General features: G+C 43.8%; 1 protein-coding gene across 7 annotated transcripts in view; it reads left to right on the top strand.

Moving 5' to 3' along the window:
* Nucleotides 1–27,921, top strand: part of ppp1r13bb (protein phosphatase 1, regulatory subunit 13Bb) — a 79,773-nt gene that overhangs the window by 35,720 nt on the left and 16,132 nt on the right. For 4 of the 7 annotated variants that reach the window (XM_029733418.1, XM_029733417.1, XM_029733416.1 and 1 more), the window contains 6 exons: nucleotides 9,500–9,601; nucleotides 19,767–19,941; nucleotides 20,596–20,795; nucleotides 22,711–22,875; nucleotides 23,419–23,611; nucleotides 24,739–24,858. In XM_029733418.1, the coding sequence (XP_029589278.1) occupies nucleotides 9,500–9,601; nucleotides 19,767–19,941; nucleotides 20,596–20,795; nucleotides 22,711–22,875; nucleotides 23,419–23,611; nucleotides 24,739–24,858 (955 nt within the window). The remainder of the gene's footprint in view (nucleotides 1–9,499; nucleotides 9,602–19,766; nucleotides 19,942–20,595; nucleotides 20,796–22,710; nucleotides 22,876–23,418; nucleotides 23,612–24,738; nucleotides 24,859–27,921) is intronic. The other 3 variants (XM_029733413.1, XM_029733415.1, XM_029733414.1) reach the window with 3 other exon arrangements.

The following is a 27,921-nucleotide window of genomic DNA, read 5'->3' as shown; positions in this document are numbered from 1 at the left end:
TATTCAAATAACTACTCTATATAGCTAGCCAGGACAAAAATGTTCACCCCAGTCATCAAAGTCAATACATCATCGCATGTTTTTGAGCTCATTCAGTAGTTTTTGCCTCAGTAAAATCATGTTGAAAAATAATATTTAAAGTATCTTTTTATATTCCTAAAACATACAGTGCATTTGGAAAGTATTCAGACCCCTTCCCTTTTTCCACATTTTGTTACTTTACAGCCTTATTCTAAAATGGATTAAATAAAAAATATTCCTCAACAATCTCCACACAATACCCCATATTGACATGGCAAAAACAGTTTTTTTTTTAAACTAAGAGAGAGAGACCTTGTTTACATAAGTATTCAGACCCTTTGCTATGAGACTCAACATTTTGGTCAGGTGCATCCTGTTTCCATTGATCATCCTTGAGCTGTTTCTACAACTTGATTGGAGGCCACGTGTGGTAATTCAATTGATTGGACATGATTTGAAAAGGCACATACCTATAAGGTCCAAAAGTTTAGAGCAAAAATCAAGCCATGAGGTCAAAGGAATTGTCCGTATAGCACCGAGACGACAGGATTGTGTTGAGGCACAGATCTGGGGAAGGGTACCAAAAAATGTCTTCAGCATTGAAGGTCCCCAAGAACACAGTGGCCTCCATTCTTAAATGGAAGAAGTTTGGAACCACCAAGACTCACCAAGCAATCAGGGAGCTGACCAAGAATCTGATGGCCACTCTGACAGAGCTCCAGAGTTCCTCTGTGGAGATGGGAGAACCTTCCAGAAGGACAACCATCTCTGCAGCACTCCACTGATCAGGCCTTTATAGTAGAGTGGCCAGACGGAAGCAACACCTCAGTAAAAGGCACATGACAGCCAGCTTAGAGTTTGCTAAAAGGCACCTAAAGGATTCTCTGGTCTGATTAAACCAAGATTGAAGTCTTTGAAACCTGGCACCATCCCTACGGTGAAGCATGGTGCTGGCAGCATCATGCTGTGGGGATGTTTTTCAGCGGCAGGGACTGGGAGACTAGTCAGAATCAAGGGAAAGATGAATGGAGCAAAGTAGAGAGAGATCCTTGGTGAAAACCTGCTCCAGAGCGCACAGGACCTCAGACTGGGGTGAAGGTTCACCTTCCAACAGGACAACGACCCTGAGCACACAGCCAAGACAACACAGGAGTGGGTGGCCCAGCCAGAGCCCAGACTTGAACCTGATCCAACATCTCTGGAGAGACCTGAAAAAAGCTGTGCATGTACCTGAAAAAAGCCTGAAAAAAGCTGTGCATGTATTATGTTGATTTCAGATGACGTGCACATGAACGATGAAGTTAGAATTATCGAGCAACGAACTCTTATACACTTTTCATTTCACAAGGCAAGTCAGATAAGAACAAATTCTTATTTACAATGACGGCCTACCCCGGCCAAACCCGGACGATGCTGGGCCCATTGGGATTCGCATAGGGCGGCACACAATCACAGCCGGATGTGATGCATCCTGGTTAAGGCAGTTACGAAACTTTGACGTATCAGACGTGAGCTTTTGCGCATGGGCACTTATGTGCTAAAATCCACGCTCATTTCAATGACGGTTTGACAAATGAAGACTTTCTTGGAAACACTCAATGCATGTCAGTCACCCTCTTTCACATAACTGCACTAAATGACTCCCATAGCAGTCCCACTTTCTGGCATTAGTAAACTTGTGTGTGTGTGTGTGTGTGTGTGTGTGTGTGTGTGTGTGTGTGTGTGTGTGTGTGTGTGTGTGTGTGTGTGTGTGTGTGTGTGTGTGTGTGTGTGTGCGCATTAGTGATGCACAGGTTAACTCATAACCCACCGTTGCTGCGGTTATAGCCGCTGGGCAGGCGGGTTTAGTGTAATTAAATATTGTGTGGATGAAGGGTGGGTTAAATAAAGAGAAAACAATACCTTTTATGGATTTATCATTCTTTTGCAATTTATATCTATAGGCTACATTTGAGTTTATTTTATTTCGTTATTTAATGCCATCTGTCATTAGTGCCCAAGTCTACGCTTTAGGGCCGAACTGTATGCGCGCCAAATAGCCTACCCACCGATCACCAAATACTTTTGGGAACAGGCAGAAAAAGTGAATATGCAACTCAATGTTAGGAAGGTGTCCCTAATGTTTGGTATACTCGGTGTATGTAAATCAGCCCCCCAAAACTCTTGCACCCCCTGTAAAAAAAATATATAATTCTGCCATCTCTGACTGTAGCCTACAGCGCATTTTCTATATTAGCGGGTTAGAGTTTGGTGAGGGCCTCAAATTATCACTTTATCACATATAGTCGGGCGGTTGCAGATGGGTTATTGGGTGCGGGTGATCAAACAGCTGACCCGCGCACACTAGTGTGCATGCATGCATTTGTTAGAGAATGGCTCCATGATAACAGCAGCCTCTGGCATGCCCCCTCACTCCCTAACCATCTGTCCCAGATTCCAGAATGGGGAGAGCTGTGCTTGAGGAAGCGGAACTAATGTAACCTTAAGGGGGGGCGGAAAAAAACCATTGCGGCACAAGATGGTGTTGTTTATTTGTTTATATACTCTTGTGATGACCGCATCGCGACACACCACATTGCCTCATCTGGTCCCTTTGGCATACATTCTCCGACTATTCATGATCCAGATGTGTTTGCGTGTGCACATGCATGTGGATGTTCATGGATGTGCGAGCATGTCAGTTTGTGTGTGAATACTACAGGGAGCAGTGTTGCGTTTTAGCTAGGGAAGGTGGACTGTCGGCTAGGGAGCTGATTAGCCAGACAGGGCTAACGCTAGCTCACCGGTAGAGCGTGTCTCCTCAGGTGGGTGTCCCCTGGGTTGTATTTATTAGTGCAAACCATGGCAAAACGTTTTACGAGTGTTTCTTCAGGTAGTTCAGTTAGGTCCCTCCCTGTTTCGGTCCATTTGCTTCCGTTTGGTCCCTAGTGAATACAACCCTAGAGGGTGCTGCCAGAACACAATCCACCAAGTCTGACTCTCGCTCAAACTACATGTTTCCTGTAGACCTAGTACAGATCTAGGATCAGTTCCCTCTGCCCCCTCAAAGTGTGTGTGTGTGTGTGTGTGTGTGTGTGCGTGTGCGCGTGTATATCCCCACACATTGTACAGAATAATATTGTGTGCGCACATTCTCCTACTTTAGGCAGAGCAGGGGGTGTCCTGTCCACAAATGCTTCTATAGCCTATTTGTTTGGCCATATAATCGGATGACATCCCATTGTTGGGCAACTCTTCAAATCTCCATGCACTCAGTAAACCCCATCCATCTTGCCCTCCTGTTCCCCCCCACCCCACTGACAAACTAAACAAACATTACCCCTGATCCATAGCATGTTGCCCACTAGCCTGTGTGTGTTAACCTTGAATGTATAAGGAAGCGCAGTACTCTCCTGTGTAGTTTGGAGGATTAGGGCAGTATGATGACATAACGGTCCTAAGAGGATCAGTGTTGTGGTTATCCGCGGGGCTCTGGTCGAGCAAGGGGCTTTTCGCTGCTCAGCCCACATGTGGGAAGCTCTCTGAAAAAGTGTAACACAAACACGTGCGCACACACACAGTTACTCCCTCTCTCACAAACACACATGCAAGCGCACACTTTCTCACACTCATGACACTTACACAAGCAACGAAACTACACACACACACACACACACACACACACACACACACACACACACACACACACACACGGGTGACTAGGCCCAGGGAGAGAGAGGAGCTCTATAATCCCCAGGGGACACATGCCCTTTAGAGATTGGGAGGGTAAGACATGGCTTTCCCTCTCTCTCTCCTCTCCTCTCTATACTCATGGTGGTCCCCTTCTCTTTCTCTCAGCCCCCCTCCCTCCCTCTCGCTCTCTCTTCCTTTCTCTCAATTTCACCCAGACATTCTCTCACTCTCCTTTCGGTGGTCTGTGTGTGTGTGTGTGTGTGTTTATTTTTCCCGTGGGCCTCATCAGTGAGGCTGTGTTTCCCGGATGCACTGGAGCGTGGTTCTGCGTGCCAGTGGCTTTCTGTGTGTGTGGGGCACATCCTGCCTGAGTTGAGTCAGTCCCCTCTCCCACTACTATCGTCCACTCCATCCCTCCTGTCTGTGAGGCAGAGCCCACATATACACGCACCCGGGATTCACTCAACTGAAGCTGGGGAAACACTTGGGAGGTAAGGCGATCTCAACCCTCCATCTGAACCACGCAGCCAACTCGGGACTGTGTGCATTTGTAGTATATTTACAGACACTATGCTGCTCTGCAGAAATAAAGCTGTTGATAGTCTAGTGATAGTTTGTAGATGGACTACAGACACGTTCTGGTTGAAAGACAACCGACGTGCAGTTGACATGTTATGGACTTTGTAGAGCATCTACAGACGTGTACCTTTTCAACATTGAAGAATAGCCCGATATCTCAACGAGAGAGCTTTTCTAACGGTTTGAACTTTTTCTACCTGTCTCTCAAAACAAAAGCAAGTCTGCACTCAATAAAGAGATTACAAGTATAATATGGTGATTGATCGTGATGTGATTTATTCAGTAATAGTGATGCAATAGGAGAACAAACATAGTCGGTAGAAGTGGCACTGTGATGACAAGGAAATTGTCAAAAGTTTGAATGGCACAAGCAGGTCGTTTTGGATTTCTGTGTCAAACTGTTGTGTGGATCTTGGTCGCTCTGTGAAACCTGGTGCTGAATTCCAAATGTGGACAGGGAATCAGATGTGTGTGTGGGACAGAGACTAGGACTATTGGCAGCTGGCTAGCATATCCCAAAAAATCAACCCCCATCTCTTTTCCATGTTTTTTTTTTTTCCTGCCTCGCTAACTCGTTACTAGTTCTTGATTTCAGCTCTTCCCTGCTCCCCTGCCTTGCCCCACTCTCTTCAGGTAAAGACGGACAGCATAATGAACAATGGCACAACAGTGGATGCATTCCAATAATATCTATTTTCTCCTGAAATGTATACCCGTTCACTACTTAGCACAAACCATATTTCTTATACCAGTCATTTCCTCTTAAATCAGTAAAGGGAAGTGAACAAGTGCAAACTTTGGGAGGAAAGAGGGATAATCAAGATGTAGCCAGTGTGTTGAGTCTGCTTGGGATTAGAAATGGGCAATTCCACAGTAACGGAATTACGCAGAGACTGATGTTTTACTTAAAAAATGTATGCCACACAAAAAAACATTGATTTCAAAATTTAACAAGCCATACATCTCTATGCACAATGACTACTTTGAACAATTTACACAGTAAATCCATTAAAAAAAATGTATTTACTGGCAAAATTGGGCAGATGCAAAGTTCAGTAACAGGATAACGGTAAAATGTTCCTCAGTTTAATTCTGTTACCTAACTTTGTATCTGCACAGTACTTCCTGAAAAATTGTTTTTGTAAAATTTTCTGTGGAAATTTATGAAAGTAGTCCTCGTGCATATGGTTTGTTAAACTAAACTTTGAAATCAATGATTTTTGTTTGGTATACATTTTAAAGCGCAATATCTGATTCTCAGCATAATTCTGTTACCATGGGATTACCCAAATGTAGCTTTCTCTAGTCCGGCTTTTTCAGAAGGATTTCCAGTGGGTGGACCCTCCATTTTAATCTAATAAGGCAATTGGCAATTGGTAACCGTCCAGTGACATTGTGGTCTCTGAGCCATTCCCAATTTTTTACTGGATAATTCCAGAGCGTTAACGGGACACAGGCACACACACAAACTTTGATGTGTAACTCTGAAGTTAAAGTCTACATTGGTCAGTACAAAATGTTTATTTTTTATTTTTTATTCTGTCATGGAAAGAAATGTATTTCCGATTTGAAGTTATTTACGGTTCCTATTCCTTTAGTTTTCCATGTGGACTAATTTATCAGGGAATTCTGAAAGGAGCATAGTGAACAGACCTGGATTGGTTTTACCCCTTGGTTTTACATCAGCCAGAGCTTGTACTTATTGTGATGCCTTATATAGATTGGCAAATTCTTTTCCCCCATCCTATCACTTAAGAAAGTGGCAGAATTACATTTTCTTTTGTAGGATCGGTCTTTCCCCTCCTGACGTTCTGCCCCCTCCCTAATCTGTCTAGCCAAACAGAACTCAACATTGTCTTTCGTCACTGCAACCCTTTTTATCGTCATGTCTTTTTTACACTTCGAAGGACCTGTGGCCTTATGTATCAAGAGTCTCAGATTAGGAGCGCGAAGTTAGGATCAGTTTTGTCAACAAATAAGATTATATGGACAGAGGTTGACCTGATCCTAGGTCAGCAATCCTACTCTGAAAGCTTCATACATACGGCCCCAGATTTGGTAAGGGTCTGTGAAGTTTGCACACCATTTTCAGAAGACCAAAGAGCAGAACAAAGTAGACAACGACACACAGTTGTCTTGATTTCCACATTTTCCTTCATATCTTGCTGAACTATAGTGTGCTGTTTGATGTGTGTAGGACAACCATGACATTTAGTCTCCCCTTTTTCAATACACTTTCCATAGGCCCTGGCTAGGGGTTCTTTGCCATTTCAATACTGCCTTTGGCTCTGAGGCTCTACCGAAGCCAGGCAACACCTTTGGAGGTAGCTATACTCTTTCAATAAGGTTTATCCATGTTCAGCTATGTGCTTTGAAGAGGATGCATTACTGTCTAAACACAGTTTACATCTTTGTGTATGCAGCTTTAGGTGTGTTTGTGTTACCCACCTATGGCCATTTGACTTCAAGAAAGGTATTTGTTTCCACAACCCGGCTGGTTTGAAGTCGGGACGAGAAGAAGGTTTGACTTGACCTCTGAACCGATAGAGGCTCTGTTCCACCAGGACACAGTCGGAGAACACAGGAATTCTTTTTTTCCCCCGAGTTCTGGCCTTCGGGAACATGTGCTTAATCCAATTATCCTTGTCCGTGCCCCTCCCAGTGCCCCATTGCCATAGCGACCCTGTCGCTGCCCCGCGTGATGTTGTGATAGGAACTGAGCTCCGTCTGTGTAAAGAGACTGATACTGTTGCTCTCACAGCCGCGATTCACCCGGCTGCTAAATTGAGTGAAGTCGTTTGCGGCAGTCCATATTGACCCCGGTCTAGATCCGGACCACGGTGCTCCTGTTGAGTATGGCTGCATTAGACTAAAATAAGGAAGATTTTTTTTTCACGAGTGGATGGTTAGGGGGCTGTAACATAATTAGTTGATTGCAAATTGACCCCAAGAAGCCCAAACAGATATCATATTTGACTGGTACCCCGTGTATATAGCCAAGTAATTGTAACTCATTGTGTATTTATTATTACACGTTTTACTTATCATTTCCCTATTTTCTTGCTCTCTGTATTGTTGGGAAGGGCCGTAAGTAAGCATTTCACTCTTAGTCTACACTTGTTGTTTGCAAAGCATGTGACAAATAAAATTAGATTGAAAACATAATAATTTCATACCTTACATTTGTTTGCAATCACATACACTATATATACAAAGTATGTGGACACCCCTTCAAATTTTGTGGATTTGGCTATTTCAGCCATACCCGTTGCTGATAGGTGTATAAAATGGAGCAAACAGCCATGCAATATCCATAGACAAACATTGGCAGTAGAATGGCCTTACTGAAGTGCTCAGTGACTTTCAATGCGGCACCGTCATAGGATGCCACCTGTCCAACAAGTCAGTTCGTCAAATCTCTATTCGTCGGGAGCTTCATGAAATGCTTTCCAAGGCCGAGCAGCTGCACACAAGCCTAAGATCACCATGCACAATCTGAAGCGTCGGCTGGTGTAGTGTAAAGCTTGCCACCTTTGGACTCTGGAGCAGTGGAAACGTGTTCTCTGAAGTGATGAATCATGGTTCTCCATCTGGCAGTCTGATGGACAAATCAGAGTTTGGCGGATGTCAGGAGAACGCTACCTGCCCCAATGCATAGTGCCAACTGTAAAGTTTGGTGGAGGAGGAATAATGGTCTGTGCCTGTTTTTCATGATTAAGGCTTAGTTTCATTGAAGAGAAATGTTAATGCGACATCATACAATGCTATTCTAGACGATTCTGTGCTTCCAACTTTGTGTCAACAGTTTGGGGCAGCCCCTTTCCTGTTTCAGCATGACAATGCCCCCGTGCAAAAAGCAAGGTCCATACAGAAATGGTTTGTCGAGATCGGTGTGGAAGACCTTGACCGGCCTGCACAGAGCCCTCAACCCCATCGAACACCTTTGGGATGAATTGGAACGCAGACTATCAGCCAGGCCTAATCGCCCAACATCAGAGCCTGGCCTTGCTAATGCTCTTGTGTTTGAATGGAAGCAAGTCCCCGCAGCAATGTTCCAACATCTAGTGGAAAGCCTTCACAAAAGAGTGGAGGCTGTTATAGCAGCAAAGGGGGGATCAACTCCGTATTAATGCCCATGATTTTGGAATGAAATGTTCGACGAGCAGGTGTCCACATACTTTTGGTCATGTAGTGTATATCTCTCTATTATGTGTGGAAATACTTGGGAACAGATTTCCAAAATCAAAATAACTTGGAGCTGATTTGCTGGTATTTTTAGTCTTTTATGTCCAACAGTTTAAATAAAATCACCCACAGGCCGAATTTGGCCCACGGGCCGCCAGTTGGGGAACACCGATCTACAACATGCCATTTAGCAATATATATACCACTTACAGTAGTTTGTACATACGTTTTCATATGGATGGCGCCAGTGGGAATCAAACTCACAATCATGGAGTTGCAAGCGCCATTCTCTACTAACTGAGCCACACAGGACCACATCTATTATATAACCTGCATTGAACTGTAATTTTTTTTTAATGAGTAAATAGATTAATGAATGGATTGATAGATATAAATAGATATACACACAGGCAACATTTTGCAGTGTCCCAAAACAAACTTCTGTGCAAAAGCTGCCTTGGGCTAATTGTTTGTAGGCTGTACTGTGTACACCCACTACTGAAATAATGACCATCCCAGCACTGGGCGATCTCTATGCTTTGATTGTCCTCCCCGCAGTTAGTGTGGTTTTTTTCTATCTAGATTATGGGTCTGCTGCTGACCGCTGTAGCTCATTTTCTTTTTCTGGCTGAGCCAATGTGCTCTGGCTCTTCGGCTTCATTCCAAATGGCACCCTTATCCCTATAGTGCACTACTTTTGACTAGATCCCTGGGCTATAGGGGAAAGGGTGCCATTTGGGATGCAGAATTCCTCTTCAGGGCTGAGGAGATAAACAAATGGATAACACATCAGAACATCCCTACTAATGTCTATCTCCCTTTTTTCTCTTTCCCTTATCTCTCTCCCACCACTCCTTTTCTTTCCCTCTCTCTTTCTTTACCACTCTTCTGCTCTCTCTCTCTCTCTCCACCTATCCCTTCTTTTGCTCTCTGCCACTCCCTTCTCTCTTTCTCTCCCTGTTTTTTTTCTTCTCTCCCTTTCTCGCTCTCTCCCCCTCTCTCACTTTCTATGGTCTCTTTTTCCCTCTCTCTCTGTGTGTAGGTGGGGAACCCCCGCGTGGAGCTCACACTCTCGGAGCTGCAGGAGATGGCCACACGGCAACAGCAGCAGATCGAGGCCCAGCAACAGATGCTTGTTGCCAAGGTAACCTATTGTGTGTTTGTGTAGATGTCATTTTCTTTACTGGAAGAAAAGCCTTATGAAGAGGGTCAGAGCAACTGTATTCCAGGGGTATTCAAATCCCAGTCTGGAGATCCAGAGTGCTGCTGGTTTTCTGTTCTACCTGATAATGAATTGCACCCACCTGGTGTCCCAGGTCTAAATCTGTCCTTGATTAGAGATTTGTCCACTTTGGGGTGGTTTGACGGTATTAAATTGTTCCCCACAAGCCCCTGATCAAATAGATATGATATCCTCTCCAAAAAAAGGTGCTTTCTATGTTTTCTTACACTTTTATTTATCTTGTTGATTGGGAGTTTATGCAATAGAATGTTTGCAGGCTGATTTAAGGAATGTTGAGACAAGTTGGAATGTTCACATGCTCATTGAAAATGACTATTAAACAACAATGGAACATTCTATTGGGTGGATCTCATCTTAAAAACCATGGGATTTGGTTACATTTTGCCATTCATAGCTAATGATTTACGTAGACTCAACATTGAAACAACAATGTTACAAATGGTAGAACTACATAGGCTACTTGTTTTAGGGAAATTGGTCATACTGGGAAATAATACAAGTTCAAGAGATTCACATCGAGTAGTGTATTGGTTTTATAGTTGTCACTTTTAGTCTGTTGCATAGCAATATTTAGCTGGCGGCCATATCAGAAAATGTGTACCTTATGGCATAGAGATGTAATAGAGGACGCTAGTGCCCAAAATCCTGTTTTAGCATGGGCTGTGCCATTGAGGACTTTAACCATTTTGAAGTAGTCCATCGGGTGGGCCTACCTATGGGTTAAGGAATGATCACATAATTCTCTGCAGGTCGTCAGGAGACATTAGTCAATTATACTGGGTGTGCGAATATTCCATAACTGTAGGTGGCAGTAAATCGCCAACCTTGACTTTATACTGGTTCAAATAACACACTCCAGGTGGCAGTATGCACCCTTTAAGTTTTTTTTACCAACTCATAGAAGTAGTAGTAGAAGGAGGAAATTGACTACTTCAAAATGGTGGTGCCTGTGAAGTCAGACTCCATAATGGGACAGATACAACATTGTGATCTCTATAAATGTCTATGACCCTATGGTTAAATCAGCAATAGCTAAGCATTATTGTTTAGACTTTTTCTAGCTTTAAGTAAAGTTTGGTGCACTCATTATGAAGGCATTTTGTGAAAATGGGTTACCTGTACCTCTTTTTTGGACGTGATGCATTCCTAAGGGATTTTCATACAGAGTGCAATGTACAGGGCAGGTTTCACATCAGATTTCCTGATGTTAACGCAATTGGATTCTATAAATTGTGTTATCATTTTAATTAATAGATATCAGTGTATGCTCTAGAACATTTTCAAAGTGTTTTAATTTGGGGTGCAACGGTACACATTTGTACTGAACCGTTTGGTGCTGCGACCTCGGTTCGTTCAGCACTGTAAATCCGAATGAATACCGGTATTTAATATTTTTTTTTAAAATAACACCCAAAAACAGTGCCTATGCTGCGTTGTATGCCTCTTGAGTAAATCAGCTGAAAAAACCTTTCAGGCTATTCCATTAAAATAACTAGAACCTGTCCGCATGCTGTAATCAAATTCTAATCTTAATTGACTCATTTCAAACTGTCCTTTTGTGAGGCGCAGCCGGGAACTAGTTCTGTACAATGGCGAGTGGTGGGATCGATAAACCAGGAGGATTCTCCATTGTTTAAATGTTTACTTCCAAGTAGATTACAACGGCGATAGACCTTAGAGTATGTCGCCACTGCTCAACGAGAATAGCCTATGCAGCTGCCAACACCTCAAACATGTTGACACATTTACGCCGACATCACCCCAGTATTCCTACCACCAGAGCAAGACGGAAACGCAAAAAAAACAATGTCTTCGTCTCCCCTCTCCATTCAAGCGGCAGCCCTTCACAGAGGATTCTGAACGGACCAAAGAAATTGCAAGAGCGATAGGTATGTCTATATCTACAGATATGCCCCTATTCTCAGTGGTAGAGAAGAATAAGGGGTTTCAGCACCTCGTGAAAGGTGCTCGAGCCATGTTACAAACTTTGTCCTCTGGCACTCATTTAAGCCAACAGGTAGTGCGGTTAAGGCCAGGGTCTGCCATTATTAACGGCAAATATTGCAACAATTCGGGTTAAGTGCCTTTCTCAAGGGCACATCAATTAGGCCTGGCTCGCAGTCGGTGTTTCAATTCATCCCAAAGTTGTTCTATGGTTTTGAGGTTGGCTCTGTGCAGGCCAGTCAAGTTCTTCCACACCAATCTCGACAAACCATTTCAGTATGGACCTCGCTTTGTGCATGGGGGGCATGGTCATGCTGAAACAGGAAAGGGTCTTCCCCAAACTGTTGCCACAAAGTTGGAGCACAGAATCGTCTAGAATGTCATTGTATGCTGTAGCGTATAATGTCCGTTCACTGGAACTAAGGGGCCTAGCTCGAACCATGAAAAACAGCCCAAGACCATTATTCCTTCTCCACCCAACTTTACAGTTGACCTACGCATTGGGGCAGGTAGCGGTCTCCTGGCATCCGCCAAACTCAGATGTGTCCATTGAACTGCCAGATGGTGAAGCGTGATTCATCACTCCAGAAAACACGTTTTAACTGCTCCAGAGTCCAATGGCAGTGAGCTTTACACCACTCCAGCCGACGCTTGGCATTGCGCATGGTGATCTTCAGCTTGTGTGTGCCTGCTCGGCCATGGAAACTGATATCATGAAGCTCCCGATGAACAGTTCTTGTGTTGAAGTTGCTTCCAGATGCCGTTTGGAAATCAGTAGTGAGTGTTGCAATCGAGGACAGATGTGCTTACGCACTTCAGCACTCTGCGGTACCGTTCTGTGAGCTTGTGAGGCCTACCACTTTGCGGCTGAGCCGTTGTTGCTCCTAGATGTTTCCACTTCACAATAACAGCACTTAGAGTTGACCGGGGCAGCTTTAGCAGGACAGAAATTTGACGAACTGACTTGTTGGAAAGGTGGCATCCTATGACGGTGCCACGTTGAAAGTCACTGAGCTCTTCAGTAAGGCCATTCTACTGCCAATGTTTGTCTATGGGGATTGCATGGCGGTGTGCTCGGTTTTATACACCTGTCAGCAACCGTTGTGGCTGAAATAGCCGAATCCACTAATTTGAAGGGGTATCCACATACTTTTGTGTATATAGTGTATGACTTGTGATCATACACTGAGTATAGCAAACATTAGAAACACCTTCCTAATGTTGAGTTGTACACCCCTCTTTTGCCCTCAGAACAGCATCAATTCGTCGCCACATTGACTCTACAAGGTGTCGGAAGCAGTCCACAGGGATGCTGGCCCATGTTGACTCCAATGCGTCCCACAGTTGTCAAGTTGGCTGGATGTCCTTTGGGTGGTGGACCGTTCTTGATACACATGGGAAACTGTTGAGCGTGAAAAACCCAGCAGCGTTGTAGTTCTTGACACACTCAAATTGGTGCGCCTGGCACCTACTTCCATACCCCGTTCAAAGGCACTTAAATATGTTGTCTTGCCCATTCACACTCTTGAGTGGCACACATACACAATCCATGTCTCAATTGTCTCCAGGCTTAAAAATCGTTCTTTAACCTGACTCCTCCCCATCTACACTGATTGAAGTGGATTTAACAAGTGACATCAATAAGGGAACATAGCTTTCACAAGGATTCACCTGGTCAGTCTGTCATGGAAAGAGCCCTGTGTACAGTGCATTCCGAAAGTAATTCAAACCCCTTGGCTTTTCCCACATTTTGTTATGTTATAGCTTTGTTTTAAAATGGAGTCAATAGTTTTTTCCCCCTCAATCTACACACAATACCCCATAATGACATGGAAAAAACAGGTTTTTAGAAATTTTGACAAATGTATTAAAATGTTTAAACACCTTATTTCCTTAAGTATTCGGACCCTTTGCTATGACACTCCAAATTGAGCTCAGGTGCATCCTGTTTCCATTGATCATCCTCAAGATGTTTCTACAACTTAATTGGAGTCCACCTGTGGTAAATTCAATTGATTGGACATGATTTACAATTGCTTACAATTGGCTCATTCATCCCCCTCCTCTCCCCTGTAACTATTCCCCAGGTTGTTGCTGTAAATGAGAATGTGTTCTCAGTCAACTTACCTGGTAAAATAAAAAATAATAATTAGGAAGGCACACAACTGCCTGTATAAGGTTCCACAGTTAACAGTGCATGTCAGAGCAAAAACCAAGCCATGAGGTGGAATGAATTGTCTGTAGAACTCCAAGACAGGATTGTTTCATTGCGCAGGTCTGGGGAAAGGTACCAAAACATTTCTGCAGCATTTCACTGTTCTTGTGCATGTGACATTTAAAACTTTCCTAACTCAGTTGTCGGAGAGGAAGGAAACTGCACAGTGATTTCACAATGAGGCCAATGGTGACTTTAAAACAGTTACAAAGTTTAATGACTGTGATAGGAGAGAACTGAGGATGGATCAAGAATATTGTAGCTACTCCATAATAGTAACCTTATTGACTGTGAAAAGAAGGAAGCCTGTACAGAATAACAATATTAAAAAAATTGCATTATGTTGGCAAAATGGCACTAAAGTAACACTGCAAAAAAATATGACAAAGTAATTCACTTTTTGTCCTGAATACAAAGTGTTATGTTTAGGTCAAATCCAATACAACACACTACTACTCTCCATATTTTCATGTATAGTGGTGGCTGCATCATGTTATGGCTATGCTTTTAATCGTTAAGGACTGGGAAGTTTTTCAGGATGAAAAAAAATAAACGTAATGGAGCTAAGCACAGGCAAAATCCTAGAGGAAAACCTGGTTCAGTCTGCTTTCCACCAAACACTGGGAGATAAATTCACCTTTCAGCAGGACCGTAACTAAAATACACTGCTCAAAAAATAAAGGGAACACTTAAACAACACAATGTAACTCCATGTCAATCACACTTCTGTGAAATCAAACTGTCCACTTAGGAAGCAACACTGATTGACAATACATTTCACATGCTGTTGTGCAAAAGGAATAGACAACAGGTGGAAATTATAGGCAATTAGCAAGACACCCCCAATAAAGGAGTGGTTCTGCAGGTGGGGACCACAGACCACTTCTCAGTTCCTATGCTTCCTGGCTGATGTTTTGGTCACTTTTGAATGGCGGTGCTTTCACTCTAGTGGTAGCATGAGACGGAGTCTACAACCCACACAAGTGGCTCAGGTAGTGCAGCTCATCCAGGATGGCACATCAATGCGAGCTATGGCAAGAAGGTTTGCTGTGTCTGTCAGCGTAGTGTCCAGAGCATGGAGGCGCTACCAGGAGACAGGCCAGTACATCAGGAGACGTGGAGGAGGCCGTAGGAGGGCAACAACCCAGCAGCAGGACCGCTACCTCCGCCTTTGTGCAAGGAGGAGCAGGAGAAGCACTGCCAGAGCCCTGAAAAATGACCTCCAGCAGGCCACAAATGTGCATGTGTCTGCTCAAACGGTCAGAAACAGACTCCATGAGGGTGGTATGAGGGCCCTACGTCCACAGGTGGGGGTTGTGCTTACAGCCCAACACCGTGCAGGACGTTTGGCATTTGCCAGAGAACACCAAGATTGGCAAATTCGCCACTGGCGCCCTGTGCTCTTCACAGATGAAAGCAGGTTCACACTGAGCACGTGACAGACGTGACAGAGTCTGGAGACGCCGTGGAGAACGTTCTGCTGCCTGCAACATCCTCCAGCATGACCGGTTTGGTGGTGGGTCAGTCATGGTGTGGGGTGGCATTTCTTTGGCGGACCGCACAGCCCTCCATGTGCTCACCAGAGGTAGCCTGACTGCCATTAGGTACCGAGATGAGATCCTCAGACCCCTTGTGAGACCATATGCTGGTGCGGTTGGCCCTGGGTTCCTCCTAATGCAAGACAATGCTAGACCTCATGTGGCTGGAGTGTGTCAGCAGTTCCTGCTAGAGGAAGGCATTGATGCTATGGACTGGCCCGCCCGTTCCCCAGACCTGAATCCAATTGAGCACATCTGGGACATCATGTCTCGCTCCATCCACCAACACCACGTTGCACCACAGACTGTCCAGGAGTTGGCGGATGCTTTAGTCCAGGTCTGGGAGGAGATCCCTCAGGAGAGACCATCCGCCACCTCATCAGGAGCATGCCCAGGCGTTGTAGGGAGGTCATACAGGCACGTGGAGGCCACACACACTACTGAGCCTCATTTTGACTTGTTTTAAGGACATTACATCAAAGTTGGATCAGCCTGTAGTGTGGTTTTCCACTTTAATTTTGAGTGTGACTCCAAATCCAGACCTCCATGGGTTGATAAATTGGATTTCCATTGATTATTTTTGTGTGATTTTGTTGTCAGCACATTCAACTATGTAAAGAAAAAAGTATTTAATAAGATTATTTCTTTCATTCAGATCTAGGATGTGTTGTTTAAGTGTTCCCTTTATTTTTTTGAGCAGTATACAAAGCCAAATCTACACTGGAGTTGCTTACCAAGAAGAAAGTGAATGTTCCTGAGTGCTCGAGTTAGTTTTGACTTAAATCTATGGCAAGACCTGAAAATGGTTGTCTAGCAATGATAAACAACAAAATTGATAGAGCTTTAAGTATTTTGAAAATAATAATTTGTCAAATGTTGCACAGTCCAGGTGTGGAAAGCTCTTAAAGACTTACAGCTCTAATAGCTGTCAAAAGTGATCCTACAAAGTATTGACTCAGGGATGTGAATTCTTATGTAAATTACATTTTTGTATTTCATTTTCAATAAATTAGCAAACATTTCTAAAAACATGTTTTCAATTTGTCATTATGGGGTATTATGTGTGTAGTGGATGAGAAATTAATTTATTCAATTTTTTATTCCATTTTCGGTTCTGTTCCCTCAACCATGTCCAACCCATGCTTTGAGGTCCAGACTTGAATTTGATGGTGCCCATTTTCCATCCATAAGAAGACAACCGTAGTCAGAAGATGTCAGGCTATCAGGGAAGCAAAGGGACACATGCTTATGACAAGGTACAAATCTGTCGTTCTGCCCCTGAACAAGGCAGTTAACCCACTGCTGCTCGGCCGTCATTGAAAATAAGAATTTGTTCTTAACTGACTTGCCTAGTTAACCTGTTGAGGACAGACGTTCTGCTAGCGGAACCCCGTTCCGCCTGTGGAACCCCTAGCCAACAGCCAATGGCATCGCACGGCGCGAAATACAAAACCAACTAAAATACCACAATTCAATTTTCTCAATCAACTATTTTACACCATTTTAAAGATAAGACTCTCATTAATCTAACCACATTGTCCGATTTCAAAAAGGTTTTACAGCGAAAGCAAAACATTAGATTATGTTAGGAGAGTACATAGCCATTTTCCAAGCAAGCATATATGTCACATAAACCCAAACCACAGCTAAATGCAGCACTATCCTTTGATGATCTTCATCAGATGACACTCCTAGCACATTATGTTATACAATACATGCATGTTTTGTTCAATCAAGTTCATATTTATATCAAAAACCAGCTTTTTACATTAGCATGTGATGTTCAGAACTAGCATAACCACCGAAAACTTCCGGTGAATTTACTAAATTACTCATGATAAACGTTGACAAAATACATAATTATTTTAAGAATTATAGATACAGAACTCCTTTATGCAATCGCTATGTCTGATTTTAAAATAGCTTTTCGGCGAAAGCACATTTTGCAATATTCTGAGTAGATAGCTCGGCCATCACGGCTAGCTAATTTGACACCCACCAAGTTTGGGACAACCTAAACTCAGAATTACTATTAGAAAAATTGGATTACCTTTGCTGTTCTTCGTCAGAATGCACTCCCAGGACTTCTACTTCAACAACAAATGTTGTTTTGGTTCCAAATAATCCATAGTTATATCCAAATACCTCCGTTTTGTTCGTGCGTTCAGGTCACTATCCGAAGGGTGACGCGCATTTCGTGGCAAAAAAATTCAAAATATTCCATTACCGTACTTAGAAGCATGTCAAACGCTGTTTAAAATCCATTTTTATGCGTATGAGTTCTGTTATACTCAGACACCATTCAAACAGTTTTAGAAACTTTAGGGTGTTTTCTATCCAAATCTACTAATTATATGCATATTCTAGTTTCTGGGCAGGAGTAGTAACCAGATTAAATCGGGTACGTTTTTTATCCGGCCGGGAAAATACTGCCCCCTATCCCAAAGAAGTTAAATTAAAAAAAATAGCCCAGCACTTAAACTCCTGATTCAACAAATATCAACGTCAATGTAGAATCTCTTCAGTTTTCAGGTATTATTTCAGTGTTGTTGGCCGTAGTCTATGTTTTCCTGCAAAATGTAGCAAAACACAGGAAAATTACATTCATTTATAATTTTCAATGGCACTTTTTATGACTGTGGAAATACAATTTTTATGCCAGTATTTAAATGTCATGACCTCGATAATCACATGTTTAGTTAAGCCTATATCTTGTGAAATATCATTGGGTTCACATTAGAAATGTTATTTGCAACAGTTGTTCAAACTGTTCAGTCATCTGAGCCATGGGGCTGAGTAGTTGGGTGTCAGTGAGGCCACTGCAGCTCTGGCCATTTTATAGCTTCTATTCACTTAGCCAGTCAAGGGCTGCATCCTAAATGGACCCCTATTCCCTATGTAGTGCACATTAGGGCGGCATGTAGTCTAGCGGTTAGTGTTGGGTATGTGACAACATTTATTCATTTTTTTTGCCCTTCTTTAAAAAGTAATGCACTATAGGGAATACAGGGTCATTTGGAACACATCAAAACACTTCTGGATTCAGTAGGGACTAGGGAGCATGTGTTCCGCCATGCTGCTGGCCTGTGTGTGTGTGTGTGTGTGTGTGTGTGTGTGTGTGTGTGTGTGTGTGTGTGTGTGTGCACATGATTAATGCTGTCCATTGCAGAGACTTGGTGCTGAATTCCATTATGTGGAGAGTGAAGCAGGCAGGGTTTTGTGTGTGCATTCTTGCGGTTGTCATTTTCTTTTTCTCATTTTAATCCATTTGCATTTGTGGTCCAGCCAGCCAAATTCACCCTACCTCCACTGAAGGACATTCTGGGCATTTCTCTGTTGGTCTTGAGTGCGTCCACATTAGCTATTATTCACCAGCTTTTAGGCTAGCTGTAGTGCTCGCCTCAGCGGCTTGCTAGCCAGCGTTGTGGAATAGCTTCAAGCTAGCTTAGCCAATGCTATAACATCTGTAGAGTCTTGTTAGTAGATTTGGCTCCTTATTAGAGGAATGCATTGACCAAGAGATAATATGTGGGCAGTCAATTTCTGTACACACCCATAATAATAGAAAGCTTTCCCAGGTGCTGGATCTGAAAGGGTAATGTTGAACAAAACTATAAATCCTCACACTGGTATGATGTTCCCAAGGTCTTTAAGACAAGGACAATGTTTCGACTCCAAACTAGGTCGTCATCGTGATTGACCGATTTGGCCGTGCAGGGAACCTCTGTGTGCCAAATGGCAGAGAAATGATTTTATTATAAAAAAAAGTAGGTCTACTTGAAACCCTGCAGTCATTTGGAAACATTGGCCTGTCATCTCCTCTCTTGGAACTTGAATTAGAGCAACACACAGTTGAGAAACTCAGAGAGAGATGAAGTCATCCCTCCTTTTCCTTTCCTCCTTCAGAGTTCAGACCCAGTCGCTAATGTATTTCTTATATGGACATCCGTTTATATTATTAATGATGAATAGATGGGTACTTTTAGCTATTAGATGGAAGCTCATCTGTACATCAGGGTCTTGTGAGGACTGTCGTGTGTGTGCTTGCGTGCCAGCAATGTGTGATCAAAGTGTGTAACACAAGTGTGTGTGACCGGTGGAGTGTATGTATGAAGTGTAACATGGGCTTAAACCACAAATGTCACATGCTGTTACAGATGGCTGTGTTGTCCAATGCACACGTGCAGATGATGTTCAGACCTTCAAATGTGTTCGCTATGCATCAGGCTGAAGACCGTTGACCATTTCTAATCACTCTCTTCCCCCTCCCCCCCTTTCCATCTCCCCTTCTTGCTTTCTTGTTCCCTGTCCCTCTTTCTCCTTCCCTGTCTCTCTCTCATTTTCTTTCTCTCCCTCTATCTGTCTGTAGGAGCAGCGTCTGCGCTACCTGAAACAGCAAGAGCGGCGGCAGCAGCAGTCGGTGTCTGAGAGTGAGAAGCTACAGAGGCTCAAGGAGCGCGTGGAGAGCCAGGAGGCCAAGCTTAAGAAGATCCGTGCCATGAGGGGCCAGGTGGACTACAGCAAAGTCATCAATGGCAACCTGTGTAAGTTTACACATGTATAAACACACTCGCCCAACTCAGCCACGTGTACGCTATGTCCATCCACCTCACCCCAACTCGCCTCTACACTGTGTATCCACGTGTGTGTGTGCGTCCCATGTTATCCATAATGTGTGTACTATGGACCACAATGGAAATAAGTCATGCAACTTTTTTTTGTCATCCTCAAAGATTTTTTTATAAACTGGGTGGTTCGAGCCCTGAATGCTGATTGACTGACAAACGTGGTATATCAGACCGTATACCACGGGTATGACAAAACATTTTATTTGTACTACTCTAATTACATTGGTAACCAGTTTATAATAGCAATAAGGCACCTCGGGGGTTTGTGATATATGGCTGATATACCACGGCCAAGGGCTGTGTCCAGGCGCTCCGTATTGTGTTGTGCATAAGAACAGCCCTTAACTGTGGTATATTGGCCACATACCACACCTCCTCAGGCCTTGTTGCTTAAATATATCAGGTTGTCTTTTGATGGGGTGGTTTCCCGGACACAGTTTAAGTCTATTCCTGGATTTAAAAGCACATTGAAAAACGCTTTTAAGTTAATGTGTGGGAAACCGTCCCTATGTGTGCTGAACTCAAATAAACTCAACTAAATCCTAAATCCTCCTCCCTCCACCCCTAAAGCGGCGGAGATTGAGCAGGTGAGTGGGCTGTTCCAGGAAAAGCAGGTGGAGCTGCAGTCAGCTGTGCTGCGGGTGGAGCAGCTGAGTCTGCAGCTGGAGGACCTGCGGCGGGGAAAGCTCAACGGCCTGCAGTCAGCGCTGGGAGGACAGGTCACCAGCACTGCAGCCCTGGAGCTGCGCAAACTCTACCAGGAGCTGCAGGTAGAGTTTAGTGTTCTGAACTAAAGTGCAATCACAAACCCTCTGCTCCAGTGCCCAACTTTTGATCCTGATCAAAATGATCCTGTATTGTATCAGTTCTGTTCCCCCATTCAATGTTGTTCGCCTTCATTTTACCCAAATGTCAATGGTTCACTGTTCAGCCTTCAACACTATAGTGCCCTCCAAGCTCATCACTAAGCTCGGGACCCTGGGTCTGAACCCCGCCCTGTGAAACTGGTTCCTGGACTTCCTGACGGGCCGACCCCAAGTGGTGAAGGAAGACAGCAATACCTCCTCGATGCTGATCCTCATCACGGGGGCCCCACAAGGTTGCGTGCTTAGCCCATTCATGTTCTCCCAGTTCACCCATGACTGCGTGGCCACGCGACACAAGTGGTAGGCCTGATTACCAACAACGATGAGACCACCTACAAGGAGGAGTTGAGGGTACTGGTGGAGTGGTGCCTGGAAAATAACCTCTCCCTCAACGTGGAGAGGGTGAAAAGCTTCAACTTCCTTGGTGTACACATCACTGACAACCTGAAATGGTCTATCCACACAGACAGTGTGATGAAGAAGGCACAACAGTGGTGCCTTCTTCACAACAACAGTGCCTCTTCAACCTCAGGGGGCTAAAGAAATGTGGCTTGGCCCCTAAAACCCTCACAAATTTCTACAGATGCACCATTGAGAGCATCCTGTCGAGCTGTGTCGCCGTCTGGTACGGCAACTGCACCATCCGTAAACGAGGGCTCTCCAAAGGTGGTGCTGTCAGCCCAAAGCATCACCGGGGGCACACTGACTGCCCTCCAGGACATCTACAGCACCCGGAGTCACAAGAATCCCAAGAAGATCATCAAGGACCTCAGCCACCCGAGCCACAGCCTGTTCACCCCGCTACTATCTAGAATGCGGACTGTTAAATAGTCACCACTAGCCGGCCTCCGCCCAATACACTGTCCTGAACTTCAGTCGCTGTTACTAGCCAGCTAGTTGCTCATTCTAATATTTCTTTATTAATACCTTTCTTTAGATTTTTGGGATTTGCATGTATTGTTAGGTATTACTGCACTGTTAGAGCTAGGAACATAAGCATTTCCTTACATCCGCAATAACATCTGTAAAATATGTGCACGCGATTTGATTTGTTGTATTGTATGTGATATGTTAGAGATTTGGTCCAGTGTTATAGTTGCATCCAAAAAAGAGGGACCACATCTGAAGGGGAGCAGAATTTAATGCAACACAGAATAATTTTCATATGGATGAAATGTTTTGAAAAATACGGCCCAGGGGCCTCAGTGGGGTGGTCCAGCAATCTAACCCGCTGCCTCTGGATCACATGTACTGTTTACTACCGCTGCGAGCATGGGTCTCTCTCTCCTATCTACTTCTCTCTCTCAATCCTGTCGAATGAACAAAACAATAGGTAAGGAGTAGGACTGCCCCAAAATAAACCCCGCCTCAGACTCACTAAAACGCTACCCTTCGAATCTTTCCCTGAGTCCGAATTATCTGTCTTTTCTCCCAAAGTTTGCAATTGTGCACTCCTTCCCGTGCGTTAAAAAGCGTTGGATTGGTAGGCGAAACAAACGCAAAGGACTATCTCCTTAGCCGTTTCTTCTGTGTGAACTGATGCGCTTTTAGGAAAAGTGCAACTTAAAAACTTCACAATGGGGAAACAACTCTGCGGCCTGCTGCTTGTGGACAGCAAACTAGATGGAAATAGATGCTAAATATACTTTTGGATTATTGGGGTTATGTTTGTGCACACGTGTGTCTGGGCCTATTTTTACTTCCCATATTCATACCTGTGTGCTAACTCTTTGTCTTTCTATTCTGTGTGTGTATGTGCGTGTGAAACTGTGTGCGTTTTGTTTGTGTGTGTGTTGGCGTGCGTGTGTGTCACCCTCAGATCCGGAACAAGCTGAACCAGGATCAGAACAGCAAGCTGCAGCAGCAAAAGGATCTGCTCAACAAACGCAACATGGAGGTGACCCTCATGGACAAGCGCATCGGCGAGCTGCGGGAGCGCCTCTATAAGAAAAAAGCTGAGGCACGTCAAAAAGAGAACTTACCTGTAAGGCTAGGAACGGACAATGCACAAACACACTGACACTAAGGAAAACACACACACAGCAAACGTATGCATTAATATAGCCTCTTATAATAAAAACCTGGGCTAGGAGTGCACAACATGGACACAAACACTCTCCTACCCACCTGTCATATGTATGGGTAAGCTCACTTCTGTTGGCTCTTTTGGGACATTCAAAAGCTGGTAAAGTGCCAATCTGTTTGCTATCAGCATCATGCCAACTCCCTGTCTCTCATTGCCAATGCCTAAGAGGTTGGCAAGAGAGCAGAAACGGATTAGAACCCAAGATAGTGTATTCCCTTAAACAGGACAGAATACAAGAAAAGAATAACAAGACTCAATACACATCAATACACACACTTACGATGGGGCCCAATACTTCATATTGATACTAACCCTAATCTCTCCTTCCATCTTCCCTTTCTCTGTGGTCCCCCCTCGCTTTCCCCATCCCTTTTTTCTGTGGTCCGCTCCCCTCCCTCCACACAACGCTTTCTCTCTGTGGTCCCCTCTTTTTCCCTAAAGCTAAACAGGACCAACGGGCCTCCCTCTCCCCAGCCGGCCCCAGGGACTCTGGGCCGGGTGGCAGCCGTGGGGCCCTACATTCAGGTCCCTCTGCCGGGTAGACAAGACGGAGGCTACACTGGACCCCCCGAACCTATGAAACCCCAGACACTGGGTGTCAACGCCCCAGCCAATCATGCCCGCTCCAAATCAGGTTGGTCTACCTTGCCATCATGGACTCTCTTCACCCGGTATGGTATAGGGTGTAGTTGCCCCTAGATGCTGATCTTGGGTCAGTTTTGCATTATTCCCACTAATGCTTAAGGTTAGGATTGGGGCACTGGAAGCTGATCCTAGATCTGTACCTAAATCAAACTTAATCTCGGAGCACTCTGTGTGGTTGGTTTTCCAATAACCTGACGTATTACTCACCTGTCTTTGTTGCTCTCTCATGCTTTCTCCTATGATTCAATCTTTTTTTCTCTTAACTTTTATCTATGGCTTCACGTTTGTACTCTTTCCGTCTTTGGCTCTACTTCAAGACAGCCATAATGACTTGACAATGGATGTATTTGATAGTGGTTGGGAGGGACACATGAAGACTAATTATTGAGCTTCCTAGCCACCCGTGAACAACTGTAGTCCTCATGTTTTCTCCCAGCCACACAATTGGTGAATTAACGTCACCAATTGTCCCAGGCATGCATGGTCTAGAACAGGTACTGATTATAAAATACCAAAAACCAGCAAACGGAGTGCTGCATCCATGGTCCAAGTCCTTATCAGACAGTTAGGACTACACGTTTGCATGGTAACTTCCCCTGTAAATCTGATACGATATTTCTACCGAATGTCATGGATATAGCAGGATCTTTGTTTTAACTTGTGATCTGTTAAATATTTTCCTTTGTTTTACCAATTAACTGCATCCAAAAATCTGATGGGGGAGCATAATTTAACACTATAAAGGATAATTTTCATCTGGCTTAAATATTTCAACTTTGCCCAGAGCAGCCAGTATCCATCAGGAGGACGACGAGCAGCCTCCCAGCCTCAAATCCTCTGGTCCCCCATGATCACCATCGCCAGTGATCCTGAAGCCCATGTCTCTCTCCTTACAGGCTTTGCAGTTGATACTCCTTCATTACTTTTTTATTTCTATCTCTCTCCTCCTCTAACCTTCTTCTCTCCCCTTTTTTACTCTGTGGTGTATCCTGTGTTTCCCTCCCTCCGTTATTTCCTTCTCTTTCCCTCTCCCGTCCTGTGCTGTCCTGTGATTGTCTTTGTTCCACTGGGGGGGTGACACCCCTACTCCTATCCCTATCTACCACGTTCGTCCAGGGGCGGACACAGTGCGAAAGCCCCTCGGCCCGTGGAAGGTGTCTGATTTAGACATCGTGGTGGACCCACTGCCCCCTTCCCCTCCGGAGGCGCGCTTGGGGGGCTCGGACGGCATGTCCCGTGAGTGTGGCAGGTTGCGTAGGTGTAGGGTGAAGTAGTCCCTAGACACTGATCCTGGATAGGATTGGGGGATGCTGGTCCTAGATCTGTACCAAGGGGAAACTTCACCGTGGAGCGGTTGCCTAGCGGGAGAGACGGACGGCCCTTTGAACCTTACCTCTGCAGTAGTGGGCAGGATCTTCAGCATGTGACTTAGACACTGGCCTTTACACATTAGGAAACTCTAGCATGTAATGTCAGAAGTTTTTTTTTAAGGACACTTAACTCTCTTGCAAGCCTGGTGAAACCATCCTGATTGCTACACTCACTATTCTGTTTCAAACATAAAGTCATGAGTTACACAACACATAATGTAACAAAGATGTAATTTATTTTTTTATATTTACAGAAAGTGCTTCATCTTGGAAACTTAACTGCTGAGGGACCTAATATAAGAAATAAATGTTTTTTGGAGTGGTTCCTCAGAAAAATAAATACCATAAACATAGTAGGCTATACAATAGACCTACTGGGCTACACACTTAGTTACACAAACAAACCGAGGACGATAGGCTAATGCAACATACAATTGAAGTCAGAAGTTTACATACACTTAGGTTGGAGACATTAAAACTTGTTTTTCAACCACTCCACAAATTTCTTGTTAACAAACTATAGTTTTGGCAAGTCGGTTAGGACATCTACTTTGTGCATGAAACAAGTAATGTTTCTAACAATTGTTTACAGACAGATTATTTCACTTATAATTCACTATCACAATTCCAGTGGGTCAGAAGTTTACATACAGTAAGTTGACCGTGCCTTTAAACAGCTTGGAAAATTCCAGAAAATGATGTCATGGCTTTACAAGCTTCTGATAGGCTAATTGACATCATTTGAGTCAATTGGAGGTGTACCTGTGGATGTATTTCAAGGCTTACCTTCAAACTCAGTGCCTATTTGCTTGACATCATGGGAAAATCAAAAGAAATCAGCCAAGACAGAAAAAAAAGTGGTAGACCTCCACAAGTCTGGTTCATCCTTGGGAGCAATTTCCAAATGCCTGAAGGTACCACATTCATCTGTACAAACAATAGTACGCAAGTATAAACACCATGGGACCACGCAGCTGTCACACCGCTCAGGAAGGAGACAAGTTTTGTCTCCTAGAGATGAACGTACTTTGGTGCGAAAAGTGCAAATCAATCCCAGAACAGCAAAGGACCTTGTGAAGATGCTGGAGGAAACTGGTACAAAAGTATGTATATCCACAGTAAAACGAGTCCTATGTTGACAGGAAGAAGCCACTGCTCCAAAACCGCCATAAAAAGCCAGACTACGGTTTGCAACTGCACATGGGGACAAAGATTGTACTTTTTGGAGAAATGTCCTCTGGTATGATGAAACAAAAATAAAACTGTTTAGCCATAATGACCATTGTTAAAAAGGGGGAGGCTTGCAAGCCAAAGAACACCATCCCAACCGTGAAGCACGGGGGTGGCAGCATCATGTTGTGGGGTGCTTTGCTGCAGGAGGGACTGGTGCACTTCACAAAATAGATGGCATCATGAGGCAGGAAAATTGTGCATATATTGAAGCAACATCTCAAGACACCCATCAGGAAGTTAAAGCTTGGTTGCAAATGGGTCTTCCAAATGGACAATGACCCCAAACATACTTCCAAAGTTGTGGCAAAATGGCTTAAGGACAACAAAGTCAAGGTGTTGGAGTGGTCATCACAAAGCCCTGACCTCAATCACATAGAAAATCTGTGGGCAGAACTGAAAAAGCGTGTGCGAGCAAGGAGGCCTACAAACCTGACTCAGTTACACCAGCTCTGTCAGGAGGAATGGGCCAAAATTCACCCAACTTATTGTGGGAAGCTTGTGGGAGGCTACCCAAAACGTTTGACCCAAGTTAAACAATTTAAAGGCAATGCTACCAAATACTAATTGAGTGTATGTAAACTTCTGACCCACTGGGAATGTGATGCAAGAAATTAAAGCTGAAATAAATCATTCTCTGTACTATTATTCTGACATTTCACACTCTTAAAATAAAGTGGGGATCCTAGCAGGTGTATTTTATTTTTGACAGGGCGGCAAGTCGGATATGTTGACACAATTTATCAACAGTCTACTACTGAACTAAATACTTTTTTTTGTTATGTGATCCTATTACAGTCACAGCTCACAAATGTGGCGCACACTCAGACACATGGACAACTAGAACCATTCCTATTACAGCAATCAATATTACCCCGCAAGGGCTGTTGTCTGTGTAGGCTTGTATCCAACAGTAATACCTGATTCTACTTTGTGCTCCTATTAAGTTAACAGAGATAAGATCATGTTTAATTAAGCAACTATGGAATCACTATTAAAATAACTAAAAAGTAATCCTATCACATTAGACAGGGGTGTGGATTGTTCAAGAACATCACTCTCTGACCATTTGGTGCTAATGCAAAAACATTTTTTTTAAAGAACCTTGAAAAAGTTTTGGTTTGAGTGCTTTCAAGATGTTAGACAGCAAAGCACTGCTGATCCTGAGCGCCCTTGTGTGTGCGTGTGCGCAACTGGCTACTCTGAGAAGGTTCACTGCGCTCCTCCGCTCTCGATACCTGGATCAATGGCATCAAATTTACCTCTGAAGCCACCTCAGTAAATTTGAGTTCGGATCTTTGACCTTTCCATAACCCACCTAACCATTCCCCTCACGAGTATCAGTGATAGAGCATTCAAATAGTTGTTATCCAACTAATTAAGCTTTAATCTGTTAATTTTGCACTGCGATAGACTGGTTTCCTTTCCAGGGGGTGTACTTGTACATCAAGCTGCCTCACATTACAGAAACAGGAGATATGAGCCGTTCTGCTTAAGGCTTGTGCAAGGCTACTTACTTTATTTACTATCTATTTAGAGAAATGTTGAAGCAGAATAAAAAATGTGCAATTTTATTTTTGACTTACTGAACTAGACTTACTGAGTTTGACTTTAAGTCATGTATGTTTAAAATGGTCACAATTGGACTGGCTGACAAGGATGTGTGTATTCAACTATCTTTAGCGCTTCCTAAAATTTA

The sequence above is a fragment of the Salmo trutta genome, chromosome 35, assembly GCF_901001165.1.
Source record: "Salmo trutta chromosome 35, fSalTru1.1, whole genome shotgun sequence".
NCBI classification, from domain to species: domain Eukaryota; kingdom Metazoa; phylum Chordata; class Actinopteri; order Salmoniformes; family Salmonidae; genus Salmo; species Salmo trutta.
The sequence above is the reverse complement of the archived record's forward strand: the minus strand, read 5'-3'. Positions and strand labels throughout refer to the sequence as shown.